We start from the raw sequence: 16,240 nt of genomic DNA on the forward strand, positions 1-16,240 counted from the left end.
TATAAAATGTAGGCTGGCAATGGCAAGGAAAGTGTTTCTGAAGAAGAGAAATTTGTTAACATCCAGTATTGATTTAAGTGTCAGGAAGTCATTTCTGAAAGTATTTGTATGGAGTGTAGCCATGTATGGAAGTGAAACATGGACGATAAATAGTTTGGACAAGAAGAGAATAGAAGCTTTCGAAATGTGGTGCTACAGAAGAATGCTGAAGATTAGATGGGTAGATCACATAACTAATGAGGAGGTATTGAATAGGATTGGGGAGGAGAGAAGTTTGTGGCACAACTTGACCAGAAGAAGGGATCGGTTGGTAGGACATGTTCTGAGGCATCAAGGGATCACCAATTTAGTATTGGAGGGCAGCGTGGAGGGTAAAAATCGTAGAGGGAGACCAAGAGATGAATACACTAAGCAGATTCAGAAGGATGTAGGTTGCAGTAGGTACTGGGAGATGAAAAAGCTTGCACAGGATAGAGTAGCATGGAGAGCTGCATCAAACCAGTCTCAGGACTGAAGACCACAAGAACAACAACAACATGAACAAGAGCATACTGGAATTACAAGAGTCAAAGGACATTCAAGGGAAGCAAAAGTTGGCAAGTGAATAACACAGGATTATAGCCTTCTCTAAGTAGCCACATTATTTGTTGTTGCATTTCACATCTAGAAATGTTCAAGTCTGTTGGGAAGTATTCTTCAATTTCACGAGTCAACTGTTCTCTTATTATCTTTTTGTTTGTCTAATTAATTTTGAAGTTCTTTCCTAGTAGCCATGAATGCCTCAAGAGCATTTTTTGATTTGTTACTACTGTATGTGTAGGATATGTTGTAGCTGTATTTTACTTCCTGTTCATAATCTTTATTCCATGAACAACGCTTTTTCAATGTTTGTAATTCGGTTTTGGGCAAGTTTGATTAATTTGTGTTCAATTTATTCCCAATTTTGTGCCTGCATTTTATCAAGTTGGTATGCTAATAGCAGCAGCTGGATTTTACTCATATCAATTTTAGACATTACTGAAATCCTTTTGTTGAATTTTTGGGGCTTTAAATTTAGTTTCACATGGGTTAGGTAGTGATCTGTATCACGATTTGTTCCTCTGGGTACCTGTTTTAATACCTGCTTGTGATACCAGGCACCATTCTGATTGGTCTATTTGTTCAAACACCTGATATCAGACAGGTCAAAATGGAGATACAGTCAAAATTAGTATCAGCAAAAACAAGAGTGAAAGTAAGTAGGCAAATATTCTAATAACCTAAAGTCATCATTACTGTTTAAATCAAACAATGGAAAATCCAGGACGGAATGTAACAATATTACAGAAGGAAAGTTGCTACTCACCATATAGCTTAGATGCTGAGTCACGATAGGCACAACAAAAAGATTCACACAATTATAGTTTTCGGCCATTAAGGCCTTTGTCAGCAATAGACACACATACACACACGCACACACACACTCATGCAAACGCAACTTGCATACACGCATGCATGTGTGTCTATTGCTGACAAAGGCCTTAATGGTCGAAAGCTATAATTGTGTGAATCTTTTTGTTGTGCCTATCATGACCCAGCATCTCCGCTATATGGTGAGTAGCAACTTTCCTTCTGTAATATCATTACTGTTTAAGGTAGGTCAAAATAAGGATACAATACATAGTGGTATTATCAGCAGAATATGTATGCTAACTAAGATTAGGTATGTATTCTTACAATTTAATTGTTTAAGTAACATTTATTTTTAAATATTCAGTAATTCTTTTACAGAATAGAAACAGTGCTTTATTAGAACTGCCTTTAGTTTCATTTTAAATTTAGGATATGTAACAATTTTCAATTCATCTGGTTTTTTGTTGTGTAGTATGAGACCAATGTTATCCCACACCTCGGATAGTATGTTGGTCTGAAATGGATTTGGTGTATATCTGATTTCTTTCCGGTACTTAGTTGTACACGTTCTTGTTCTGTAGTATTTTGACCTTTCTCAGCTGGTAGTCCCTAGTAAGCAAGGAAGTTTCATAAGTGAATAAGAAGGGAATATTCAGAACGCAAAGCTCAGTTAAATGAAATCTACAGGACACCACCTCTTGAAGACCACAAATTATTCTTATGGCTCTTTCTTGCATTCCAAACAACATTTATGCTATGAATTGTGTGTCCCCAGAAAATGGTCCCATATCAGAGCAGTGAGAGGGACTTGCATAGTGTGCCTGCGTTCTTTTGTTTTAATTGTTGCAGTCTTTAATATTCTTAGACTATAGCACAAAGATGGGAAAAGGGTAACAAATTCACCAGTCATTTTCCTCCATTTTCTCTCTTTCCCAAAGCGCCCATTAAACACACCCCACAGAATTTTCACGTGATTTTACGGAGTTTTGAAGACTATATTTTCTACCATTTTCCATGAGTTATTTATATTTTCTAGATTTGATTTAGTTGCTTGGTTGATGACAAATGTGCATTAATTACAGTGTACATTTATTTTCACACTTCAAGGAAACTGACATTAATCTTTTCTTTACAGTCTTTATATCAATTTTGGAACTAAGAATGTTCTGTGAAACTGTGAATGGCAACAACAAATGATGTGTGTCTTTCAAGGATTCTTCTGTCTATTTTATTTTCAAAGAGTCTGTAATTTCCAAAATACATGGAGTTCTCAACTAACAATCTTGTTTCTTACATGGTTAAAACTTTAATTTTTTCCTCACAGTGTGTTTTTCCTAATGTGTAGAAATTATAATGTAAAATGTAGCTTAATTTGGCAGTTAAAAGTAACAGAAAACAGAAGCAGGTGCCCTTGGAGTATTTAAACTCGCACATGAGTAAGCAGTAGGCAGTTGAGATCCCTGTTAACTTTGAAGAGACAGGACAGCACAAGTTATAGACAGGTACAGTTTTAACTGGACAGTTAGTTGGGTGCATAGTTGAGAAGGCAGTGATTTTATAAGTTATGTTCAGTTTCCAACACCTAGAAAATTTTTTGTGAGAAGAGATGTACAGTAAATTCCTGTGCAGTCAACACTTGTATTCATTTGAGAGAGCCTGCAGTTGAATTTTTTTATAGAACAGATATATTTTGGTTGTTACATACGTCAGGCTTAAGCTTAAGTTCTATTCAACTAGGACTATTTTGAGGCTTTGTTTTGTTTTGTTTTGTTTTAGGGCACAAAAACAACTAGGGCCACATGTGCCCCTATCAGAAAGGTAGAACACAAAGACGAAAAAGGAATTACAAGTGACTACACTATAAACCCTTCACCATATTGCTACGAAGGGTACAAAGTAAAACGCGGTTGACAGCCCGTGCATTGTTCACTAAAATGGCCGATAACTCAGACGGCAATCATAAATAAGAATGTAAGTGGTTAAAAAAAAGAGCATTCCATCAGGAAATAATGAATCATCACAGGCCGAGAACAATGGGAACAAAGTGGTGGGGGATCAGCACTTAACAAATGGCGATGGTTAAAAAGCCACTGGGGGAGGTTTAATTCCCCAGAGATTGTTCCCATGAAGGTAAGGCAAGTGGTGATGCCAAAGGGACACCACATGCTGACAGTAACACAGAGATCACTGGAGGGAATGGAAGAACTAGTGGGTCAAAGTACGAGGACTGCAGCCTTGGCAGCAGTGCCAGCAGCCTCGTTTGCCATCATAACGACGTGATTAGTGACCCTCATAAACATCACAGTGGCTCCATCATGAATGAGCAAGTGAAAGCTTTCCTGGACCCATTGCACTAAGGGATGGATGGTGTACAGCACACAGAGGCTCTGAAGGGCACTGAGAGAGTCTGAGCAGATGGCACATTTGGAGAGCCTGTGTCGCCGAATGTACTACATGGCCTGATACAGGGTGAAGAGCTCCACTGTAAATACTGAGCAGTGTTCCGGAAGCTGATACCAAAAACCGTCAGTGCCAATGACGAAGGCACAAAGATACTATCGTGAAGTTCGATGCGAAGGTCGAGAAACTTAATGGCAACAGAGCAAGTCTGGAGTAGTGTCTTTAGGAAGCGAATTAAATCCAAGGTTAACACGGGCCGCCACACGAAGTCAAGGTGGTGAAGGGTTCACACCCATTGGGAAAGTGGCAGGTAGTGTGAAGTGAAGATGCCAGAGCAAAGGCCAAAAGAGAACTCCAGGAGGTAACAGAGAAGAGGAACGTGCCCCATACTGGCGATCAAAGGAGTTATAGAAAAAGGAGGCATAGGATGGGTGGCCAGGCATGGCAGACAAATGGCAGGTGTATCTGCTGAGGAGAAACTCACGGCAGTATGACAGCAGTAGTTTGGTATAAAAGGCACCAGTGGCCAAATAGATGCCACAATGGTGGATTATACTGAGAAGGTGCAACAAGCGACTGGTACAATCAAAGGAGGGTGGTCCGATCCACTCCCCAGGAAGTACCGTTGAGGACACGTAGGACACTGAGGGATCACATACATAGGGATGGCAGGTAAGACGTGGAAGGACCAAGAAGTTTCCCATCGAGCATGAGCCACAGGAATTGCATAGTTTCAATGAACGGAAGAGTAACGTGCACAAGATGTAAAGACAGTGGAAGAAACCAATTGTGCCACCAGAAGTTCATACAAACAGTTTTGTCAGTGGAAAGGTGAAAGCCACTGTCAATGCTCCATGAGTAAAGACAGTTGAGACAATGCTGAAGATGCTGCTCAAGGAGACAAATCTGTAGAGAACTGCAATAGACGGCAAAATCATCAACAAAAAAGGAGCCGGAAATGCCCGGTGGGAGACAGGCCATAATAGGGTTACGGGCGATAGCATAGATGATGACACTCAGGATGGATAAAGGTGTCTGACAAGGTAGAACCTGCACATACCTTGCAAACTTGGTCTTTTGTAAATTTCTGAAGGAAATGGGGCTTGCAGCCTCGGAAGCCCCAAGCGTAGTGAGTACAGAGGATACCTGTCTGACGTCAGGTGTCATAGGCTTTCTCCAAACCAAAAAACATGGATAAAGTCCAGTATTTTTGCAAAAATCATTCACGACATGGGTTGACAAAGTGACAAGACAGTCAACTACAGATCAGCAGGCTCGAAAGTGCAAGACTCGATCCACCATACCAGCCGGGCATGAATCGTACATTCCATCACCCTGCAAACACAGCTAGTGAGAGAAATGGGGCGGTTGTTAGAAGGAAGGTGCTCATCCTTACCGGGCTTGGGGATGGGTATGAGAGTGGCTAGGAAACATGCCCTATGCACAGATGCGATTGTATGTATGAAGACGAAAGTGCTTGCACTCTAGAGAGATGTTCCTGCAACATCTGAATGTGAACATCATCCAGCCCTGGGACAGAGAATCAGTATGAAGTGAGAACATGAGCTAGTTCCCTCACAGTAAAGGCGACATTGTAGCACTCGCCATTCTGAGAAGAGAAGGGTATCCCTTGAGCCTCCTCTACTTGTTTCCTATGAAGGAAGGCAGGGTGATAGTGGGTGGAGGACAAAATCTCCACAAAATAGCACCCCGAGGTGTTGGAGATAGCAATATGGTTCACTATGACATCATCTGCTACATTCAGGCTGGAAATTGAGGAATGGACCTTGGACCCAGAGAGCTGTCGGAGATTAGCCCTCACAATGGAAGAGGGAATGGAACTGTTATCACACAGAATGTGAAGACACTGTGTGCTCAATAGTTTATAACGAATGAAGTTTTTCATCATAGGACGATGGCTAAAAATGTGGAGAGCAAGTGTTTGTGCATGAATTGCATTGCGGCACATCTCAGTCCACAAAGGGACTGGGACTGTGCGTTTAAGTTGAAGTGCGAGGAATGGAACATTCTGCAGTGATAAGGATAATGTTTGTAAGGTATTCTACCGGGTCATTACAACTGGGGAAATGTTGTTCATCGAAGGTCATCAGGGAGGAGTAAAACCTCCTGTCAGCCTTAAAAAGCTGTCATTTTGGTGTGCACATTAGGTGGGGTAAGCGTCAGCAAATGGATAGAACATGGAAAATTGTCATTCAAGTATGTGTCAGAACAGACCACTCAAGATGACGGGCAAACTGGGCACTGCAGAAGGAGAGGTCCAAATGGTAATAGGTGTGCATGGAGTCTGAAAGGAACATGGGTGCTCCTCTGTTAAGACAAATGAGGTCAAATGGTAATATGTATGCATGGAGTCTGAAAGGAACATGGGTGCTCCTCTGTTAAGACAAATGAGGTTAAGTTAATTCAGAAGGTCAGCCAAGAGTGTAACTCTCTGACAGGTTCAGGGAGAACCCCATAGGGGAAGTGCAAAGTTACTGAGCAGCAGAAAGGGGTGAGGGAGTTGCCCAATAAGCTGGGGGAAATCTGCCCTGGTGACACTGAATGACAGAGGGATGTAAATGGTACAAAGGGAAAAGGTTAAGAGAGGAACGAAAATGGAGACTGCCACAGCTTGAAGCCGGGTAGTCATGCTGCTCATCCAGGATGAGCAGCATGACTCCCCCATGGGGGGAAGGTCAAAGTGGACCAGAAAGATATGTAAGAGGTCAAAGCGGGCATGAGGACGCAATTTTGTTTTCAGAGGAGAAGTGGACACTGCGATTCCAAGGGCAGCCATAATTCCCCTTTGTTGGATCTAAGGCCACGAACGTTCCATTGGAGAAGAGTCATGATGAGAAAAAGGGAAGAGGGAAAAAAATGAAGGGGTGTCACCTCGGTGGCTGCCAAGTGCCAGCCTTCGAAGACTCACTGCTACAGAGTGCAGAGGCTGGAGGATCCTGCCCCATGAGACCTACAGAGGTGTCGGCATTCTCCCTCTGTCAGTCTGCATAGCCCAGGGCAGAAAAACGGTTGGCGGTGCGCACCAGCAATATAGAGGTTGGCCAGGTGACAGTATCACAAGGCGACTCCGTTGAAGAGAATCTCCGAGTCAGCGAAGGAGAAGACCATTTGCCTCTGATTTCTTGGAGCCCTTACATGTGGCAGATGATGAATCAGATGTTCGTTGGCGGGAGGGATGTAAAAAATCTTCGTGGGAGTATTCCTTCTGTCCTTCCTGGCCTGCCAGTTGTATAGCAGGTGAATTCGCCCCATGAGGTGAAAGTTCGGTGGCTCACTGCGAAGCTGGAGGAGGGGGAGACAGTGATGCTACCGTGATACTGGGCGATTTTACAACCATGTTGCTGAATTTGAGGTAACATGTCTACATATCCCTGTCCTTTGTTGAGCAAGATGCAGCAAGAACAGTACTGTAAATGCCAGATGGTAAAACACAGGCTTTCCAACTAGCCAACAACATGCGAGCGACGAGGTAAGGCACTTTTTCCTTCACCCGGATCTTCTGGGTGGCCTGCTCATTGAAATACAAGGGACAATCTCAGGAGGAGGCTGAATGGTCACCATTGCAATTGATACAGGGGGGAGGAGGAGGTGGACAACCGCCCTCACGAACATCCCTACCTCATGTTACACATTTGGCCGGATGTTGACAGGACATTCGAGTGTCATCGTAACGACGACATATCGGGTTAAGAATGTGCAGTTGGATTGTGACAACTTCATAACCTCCTTTGAATCTTGATGGAAACACTGATCTATCAACCATGAGAAAAAGAGTGCGTGTGGTCACTAACGCTGCATCTACCTTTTTCCTCATGTGATGGACTGCAGTGACACCCTGATCCGAGAAGTACGTTTGGATTTCTGCCTACCATCGAGCAGCCTAGTATAAATAACACCACACAAAGAATTCAGTTTTCGATGGGCCTCAACACAAACACGATAGCTGTTGAGGAGCGGAGCTGCAAGCAGTTGTTGTACTTGAGAATCAGAAGTAGTCTCCAAAAACAATGTGCCATTGCATGAACGAGAGCAGGATTTTAGATGGTCAGCAACTGCATCAACACCTTTCTGAATAAGAAACAGATCTGCCATAGGCAAAGGACAGACAATCTTCAGTACAAGAAACCAAGAGGAACTGTGGTGCAACTGCAAGGGTCTTCAAATTGTTAGCCTCATTCTTTTTACCGTATTTACTCGAATCTAAGCCGCACTCTAATCTAAGCCGCACTGGAAAAATGAGACTCGAAATCAAGGAAAAAAAATTTTCCCGAATCTAAGCCGCACCTGAACTTTGAGACTCAAAATTCAAGGGGAGAGAAAAGTTTTAGGCCGCACCTCCAAATTGAAACAAAGTAGGTCCATTGTAATATGAGACACAATTTAGGTCGAATGAATGACGATACAGCTACAGTAGTTTGGTTCGAGTCGTAAGCTTAGCAGTTAAGCTTTACCAGGTAGCCATTGCTATGCGTCAGGCTCTCTGTCCATATTTATACGGGTACCCTTCCTTTTTCATGTGCTTTGTCTGGTTTGAATTGATTGCTTATTTTTCTTTGATCTGATAAGTGTCATTGTCTGTGTTATAGGTGTTTACGTCACTCTACGATGAAAATGCATTACTGTACTGTGTCATGCATTGTTTGTCGCATTCTGATAATGAGATTTACGGCCTGTCGCCGCTTCCAGCATGGCTTGCTTTTTGCTTTTGTACACACTACCACCGCTTAAAAAAAAAAAAAAGGAGAGAGAGAGAGAGGAATTGTGTCATTAGCAAAACAATGTCAAGAGACTGCTATTTGTTGTTCAAAAATGGCTCTGAGCACTATGCGACTTAACTTCTGAGGTCATCAGTCGCCTAGAACTTATAGAACTTAGAATAATTAACCTAACTAACCTAAGGACATCACACACATCCATGCCCGAGGCAGGATTCAAACCCGCGACCGTAGCGGTCGCTCGGTCCCAAACTGCAGCACCTAGAACCGCACGGCCACTCCGGCTGGCGTTATTTGTTGTTACTTACACTGCTGCTTTCTTCGATAATGATCAACAAGAACCAAATAACAGACTGTGTACGATAGAAGATGTTCTGAACGAGAGTTTTTTGGATTACAAAAACCTGAAAAAAAGTGCAGCTTAGATTCAAGTAGACACAGACTGTGACTGACGACTGGCTAATTGCAAGAACATCCCCCATGATTGATAGTGTCTCTGATGGTGCACTCCTTCCAACTGGGGACCCCCTCAGAGAAGGAGGGAGGGGGGGGGTGCACCCACCTTAGGTGATTGTTCACACTTCAGGTCACACCTCCAAAACAACTTACAGAGGGACCAATTGGCAATTTGGGAAGGTAACAGCACAGGCAATCAACCCTTCCTTGGTCTGGCCTCTACCAGGGGGTAGGTACAAACCCTACCTATTGACCCGGGGCTGGGAATTATGCATTACCCAGTCACCTGTTACGTGTCAGACGCATGGGCGAGACTTCAGGAGTGCACAGGCAGGAAGAAGAAAAAGAGGAACCTCAAATGCCAAAGCAGAGGAAAGATAGGAGAAGGGGAATGAGGAAATAAAAAAGGAGTGAGAAACTGGGGAGAACTGTTCTGCTGTCGGGCTACTGAAAATGCAGAACACATTTCCAAAAACATCCCAGACATGTTCCCCAAGGGTGAGGAAAAGGAACAGCAAGAGTATAGAGGCTTTGTGGAAATTTGTGGATGAGTGGTCTGTGTAGGGATAAAATAATGTTTTACTTTAAGAGCAGGTATGATGACATTTTTCAAAACATTAATACTTTATATTATAACACTATTATTTTACTTTATTATTATTATAATTATGCTGGGTTTTCCATTGTTTAATACTAAGTTCCTAACTTAAATGAAAGTAATTCAGCTTCTACTTCTACTAATTTATTTGGACACTGGGACTCGCTGCTGTGTGATGTCTCTCCTAAACAGTTAACACCTATCTGAAGGTCAAGTTCCATCTCGACACCCTTGGATAGGCTCATGCAGTGTCAAGCCACAGAATAATTAATTTTTACAGACTGGATGAAAGTGAGCAACTAGTCATCTAGATGTCTTAGTTTATACCTCCAAGCTACATGACACTCTACTGGCAGACCACCACACTCAAAAGTATGAGAAATATAAAAATCTTACCAGCTCCTGGGGCCGCAGTGTGGAGCATTAGCCATCGCAAAGTCACGTTACATTCACGTATGATATTTGTAACCTTGCTGACATGGTCCAAGACATTTTCTTCCACTAAAACTCCTTCTTTTAACAGCTGCTGCGTCTGTGGTATCAGTTTCTTTCAACAGAAAAATGCATGCAATCTTTCATTATAACCAAAAGAAAATAAAGTTTATCTAGCATTCAGCAATCCATCACATCAAGAAAAAAAGTAGATCAAACATTCCAATTGATTAAAATGTTGTGCCAGGTTAGAACTCAAATCCAGACCCTCATGTTAAATGGGTAGTCCTCTTACTGACTGAGTTATCTAGGCCTCTCACACAATTTCAGGAGTACCATAAAATGTAGCAAAGTGGAGGAGCTTCTTATACTATGATATCAGTCATAGAACAAATAAATGCCGTTTTTTATTTACTTTTGAGCAATGTTGCCAAATAACTGTCACAATTACTTCACAGAATATTTTCTTCCTAAATTCTTATTATTCAGAAAGAAATTTGGGCTTTGTTGATTCCTATGGTGCAGTTAAGTTTTTTCACAAGCACTTTTATTTTACAGAACTTGATGTTTAAAATTTCGTAATCCCATATGCTTTAAAAATTTTGACTGAACTAATATACTTTTACTGGACGATTGACCTATAACAAATTTACAACACAGAGTTTCCTCATCAAATAATTCTGTTTGATTCTGTATAACTTGCCATAGTTGGAAGTTATTTTAATTTGAAGATTTCATTGGTCATATAAATTTCAATCCAATAGAGTAATTAGTGCTTAAAAAGGCATATGAATTGTTGACAGGTAGAAATAAGCGCATGTTAATTACATAATAAATAAAAATCACTAGTGGGGTGGTGGAGGTGGTGGTGGTGGTGGTGGTGGTAGTGGTGGTGGTAGTAGTAGTATTGCTACGTATGTAATTGGTGTGCAGTATTTCAGGCAATGAAGAGCAATTGCCACCGAAAAAACCTTGATTTGCTGTAGTCTGGTAAGTGTCTTTGGGGTATCTATGTCCAGAATTCTGAATAAGAGCTGAAAATAGCATAGGAGCAAACTAACATTTTTGGATGGACTATAACCGTTTCAGTGTGTTGCATTTCAGACAATCATCCAACAATGAGTTGATTATCGAATAAAAGCTAGCAGCAGGCAAAGGTTACTGTCCACTGAGTTTATTATTTACATAAATCTTTATCACAAACTGTGAAAGTTATTGAAATGAAGAAATTCAAGCAGTAATTGAATTGTGGATTAGGACAGAACATTACACCATCACTTCTACACTCAAAATTACACAGAAACCCTTCTCAAGTACTTGCTGGACCAGATACAACAGGTGAAAGTATGGAGTGGAGGATAACCAATGTGTAGCTCAAGGATTTTTTTTTGCACGACTTTTCACTTTGCAGAGAAGCGTGCAAAGCAAGAGAGACACTGGCAAACTTATGTTATGAGGCAAGATTGAATAACTCAGTTTGTAAGAATAATTGCCCACAAAAAGTAAGGATCTTGGTCCACATATCTAATTGAAACACAATTTTAGTGTCAAGAATTTTTGTAAAAGCTGAAAGAACTGTGGGGAGAAAAGAGATGAATTGAGAAATTAGTGGGTCAGTCAACCCAGCTGCAGAATCCCCTTTCAAACCAACACAGTGGCGTCTTTCGCACAGCTTTCCTACTAAATTACCTCATAATCTCGTTTCTCGTAACTGTTTGTCCATGCCCAAAGTATGAAGAAACAATGGGTTTTGAAAGATATTATTTCTATGGGATCTTTATACTGTCTTATAGTACATAAATCCACAAATATTATTAAGCAGCATTTTCACAGTTTCTTACCTGTAACCTGGATGAATATTTACAAGCGTACTCTCGAACATTGGACATTTCTAATGTATTAGTGAGGGCTGTCTTTGCAGCTTTGAAGTGCTCCCAAGAGTCTATCAGGTTTACCGTTATACCCATATAAATGCTAATGACCTACAAACAAATAAAATACTTTACTAACACTCTGTGATACACAACCACTATAAATAATTAAAAAATCTTCATAAAGGTTAATTTATTTGTAATTATTGCTAAATAGCTTACACAAACTCTAGCTACCTTAGTTTAAATATATTTTATTTATTTATTTATTCATCCATCCTTAAGACAATTTACATTGTATGGATGTTGCCAGTGAGTGTACAAATTATGGTATGAAATCGGCTTCAAAAAACAGTTAATGACGTATCTACTTCAGCAACAGTAATGCCTTCCTCTGTACATGAGTGCACTTCACCTCATTACTTCCCTCTCTCCCCCTCCTTAAACCTCCCTTACCCAAAACTCGCTATACTAGTAAACATCTACTTTACACACCAAAATATTAATGTACATCTGCACAAACCTTCATTACTATTGCCAATCTTTCTCATGTTTGTCATTATTATTTGATTTTTTTTACTGTTATTATTATTGCTTTCACCATAATCTGTATGTATAGCACCTGGTGTAAAAATACTGCCAGCATTTACTTTATTAGGTCTTAGTCATGTTTATCATTATTATCTGATTTTTTGTTTTACTGTTATTATTATTGCTTTTATCATAATCTGTATGTATAGCAACTGTTGTAAAAATACTTCCGCATTTACTTTATTAGGTCTTAGTCACTACTCTTTATTCATATTGTCACTAGAGTAAGCTAATTTTCCCATTTAAACTATGTTCATGATGTAACTCTGATGTGTGAAATGCTGCATGTGTGGAACACTGGTCCGATGTAAGAGAGGGCCTGATGGCCCTAATCTGATCAGGTTAAATAAATAAATAAATATTTTCTTAACAAATGCCATTTACATTGTTTAATAAGCACAGGTATTTTGATGTAGAACTAACATACATAAATACAAAGCCCTGCATACATATTACATAAATGAAAAAATATAATTTATAAATACCCTAGGTGTGTTGACATGAAACTATCTGACATAAATACATAGGCATAAATACATAATACATGAATGAAAAAAATATGATGTCAGGTATAAATTATGCTAGGTGTTCCCAACAATTCATTGGTTTTCATTTAAGATATTCGTCCACAGTGTAGAACCAACACTCTTGCAAAAACACTTTTACAGTTTTTTTTTTTTTTTTTTTTAAGAATACATACTGCTAATTTCTTTTATATTCTGTGGCAACTTATCATGCCTTGATAATCAACACTGTTCTGAGCTTTTAGCTTATTTCTTCTATCTAAATGGAGGCAATGACTCAATCATGTGTTGTGATCATGAATAATGTTATTCAAGCTATAATTATCAAAATTTTTTTTTCTGATATACATTATGGTCTGAAAAATAAACTCACAAGGAACAGTCAGAATGCACAGGTTTTTAAATAATTCCTTGTAATGAGCTCATTTATTGCATTTTGTCATTATTCTTACAGCTTTCTTTTGTAATCTGAAAACTGTTTGTAGATTCTGGGTACTATTCCCCCAAAAGATTATTCCGTAGCTAAGAATGGCATGCACATAACCAAAGTAAGCTGACCTTACACAGATGTCACTGCATACTGACGAAAGAACTCTTAAGCGCACAGCATGCTGTGGAGACCCTGTTTGAGATAATCATGACATGTTCATCCCCTTTTTGTTGGCTGTCGATGTGCAGTCCTAGGAATTTAGTGTTGGTTAGATCTGTTATTCAAGTGTTGTGTAGTTTTGAATTTATAGACTTGTGCTTCTTGTTTATTCTAAAGTACATGCTGTTTGCTTTCTTAATGTTGAGAATTAGTGCGTTCTCTGTAGACCATTTGTAAACATCTGCTAGTGCTTCATTGGCTTTTTCCAATACCAGGTCAGGTGTCTTGCTGGTAGTCAGTATATCACTGTCACCAGCAAAAAGTACATTTTCTCTGTGCTCCACACATTGTGGGAAATCATTAATATAAATTAAGAACAATATTGGGCCCAGAACACTTCCTTGTGGGACTACTATATTAACATACTGTGGGTCAGATTAGTGATTTACCACATATTTGGATGTGCTATGTGAAATTTCTACTCTCTGCACTCTGTTATTTTAGTTACAATTGGAACCACTTATTTACCATTCCCGACTCCCCGAGACTCCAGCTTGTGTAGAAGAATGTCGTGATCAATGGTATTGGAGGCTTTCCATAGATCTAGGAACATTACAGTTACAGAAGTGTCCTTGTCTAATGAGTCAAGAACAATTTTTTGTAAACTGAGCTATTGCAGTTTCAGTGCTTCTGCCCAGTCTGAAGCCATGCTGTTCCTTGCAGAGAAGATTATATTTATTTAAGTAGCTCATAAGTCTAGTTTTCATTAAAGTCTACACAATTTTGGAAAATACTTGAAGGGAAAGCAATGGCTAGTAATTTCCTATGTTTTCAACATCACCTTTTTTTTTTTGCAGAGGTATGATTTTAGCTAGTTTCAGGTAGTCTTAGAAGCAGCCAATCTTAAAAGACTGGTTAATGATGTCAGTTAAAAGGGCTTTAATGCTGAAACTTCCTGGCAGATTAAAACTGTGTGCCAGACCGAGACTCGAACTCGGGACCTTTGCCTTTCGCAGGCAAGTGCTCTACCAACTGAGCTACCCAAGCACGACTCATGCCCCGTCCTCACTGCTTTACTTCTGCCAGTACCTCATCTCCTACATTTCAAACTTCACAGAAGGTCTCCTGCAAACCTTGCAGAACTAGCACTCCTGAAAGAAAGGGTATTATGTAGACATGGCTTAGCCACAGCCTGGGGGATGTTTCCAGAATGAGATTTTCACTCTGCAGTGGAGTGTGCGCTGATATGAAACTTCCTGGCACATTAAAACTGTGTGCCGGACCAAGACTCGAACTCGGGACCTTTGTCTTTTGTGGGCAAGTGCTCTACCAACTGAGCTACCCAACCACGACTCACGCCCCATCCTCACAACTTCATATCAGCGCACACTCTGCTGCAGAGTTAAAATCTCATTCTGGAAACACCCCCCGGGCTGTGGCTAAGCCATGTCTCCGCAATATCCTATCTTTCAGGAGTGCTAGTTCTGCAAGGTTCGCAGGAGAGCTTCTGTGAAGTTTGGAAAGTAGGAGACGAGGTACTGGCAGAAGTAAAGTTGTGAGGATGGGGCGCGAGTCATGCTTGGGTAGCTCAGTTGGTAGAGCACTTGCCTGCGAAAGGCAAAAGTCCCGAGTTCGAGTCTCGGTCCAGCACACAGTTTTAATCTGCCAGGAAGTTTCATATCAGCGCACACTCCGCTGCAGAGTGAAAATCTCGTTCTGGCTTTAATGCTGTCTATGCACTATTTTAACACACAAAGTGGGACTTTGTCCAGTCCTGTTGAGGATTTGTTTTTTAATTGTTTTATGGCACTGCTTACTTCTCTCTCAGTAGTGGGGAGCAGAACCACTGAATTTTTTATGTAATTTTGCACTGGAACATCAGATCTTTTTGGAAATTTGCTCTGCGGGTCTTTTGCAATACTGGTGAAGTATGAGTTTATGAAGTTAGTCAGGTCTTTTTGATCACTGATTGTATTGCCCGATTTCTTGATTTTAGTGCCCGAGTGCCCCTTTTTTTTTTATTTCCAGTCTCACGTTTTACTAAAGTCCAAGCAGCTTTACTTTTCTTATTTACATTTTTTATCAGTTTGTCATTAGCTGACTTTTTTAGCTGCCGGAAGTACCTTTCTGTAGATTTTTTTGTAGTTTTTGTAATAGCTTACAAAACCAGGGTCACTGCATGTATTCTTTATAGAGCTGAGTTGTCTAAAGGTTTAGGCAGATTTTATAATCCCACTGGTAATCCATTTCATTTTGATCTGTGCTCCAATAGGAAGTAGGGCTTTGGGAAACGATTCTCCAAATTTGAGCTTAAACAATGACATGAAATGACAGAACATCTGTTTGTGATTATACATCGTCCCAGGTTTCACGATTTAACTGTACAGTAAACATTTGCATGGCTGATTTGGAGTAGATTCTTTTGTATACCTGTAGCTTGGTTGCTATTCCCATAGGAACATTTATTTGTGCAATCTGACAAAGATGATCTGAAAGTCCCAGATTTTTGAATACTAAGTCACAGTTTTCTGTGCCAATATCAGTGGCTATATGATCAATAGTAGAGGCTGAGTGTGTTGTTATCCTTGTTGCATAGCTGACTAGTGATACCATTCCAAAGCTACATAAAATGCTCAGAAAAGCATTAGTAA

The 16,240-nt window shown here is 40.3% G+C and overlaps 1 protein-coding gene across 1 annotated transcript in view; it reads right to left on the bottom strand.

Annotated features, from left to right (window-relative positions):
* LOC124787916 (WASH complex subunit 5) overlaps positions 1–16,240 on the bottom strand; it is a 198,557-nt gene that overhangs the window by 119,269 nt on the left and 63,048 nt on the right. Inside the window, 2 exon segments of the mRNA XM_047254903.1 lie at positions 9,979–10,129; positions 11,856–11,996. Coding sequence (XP_047110859.1) covers positions 9,979–10,129; positions 11,856–11,996 — 292 coding nt within the window.

This window comes from Schistocerca piceifrons, chromosome 3 (genome assembly GCF_021461385.2).
Source record: "Schistocerca piceifrons isolate TAMUIC-IGC-003096 chromosome 3, iqSchPice1.1, whole genome shotgun sequence".
NCBI classification, from domain to species: Eukaryota; Metazoa; Arthropoda; class Insecta; order Orthoptera; family Acrididae; genus Schistocerca; species Schistocerca piceifrons.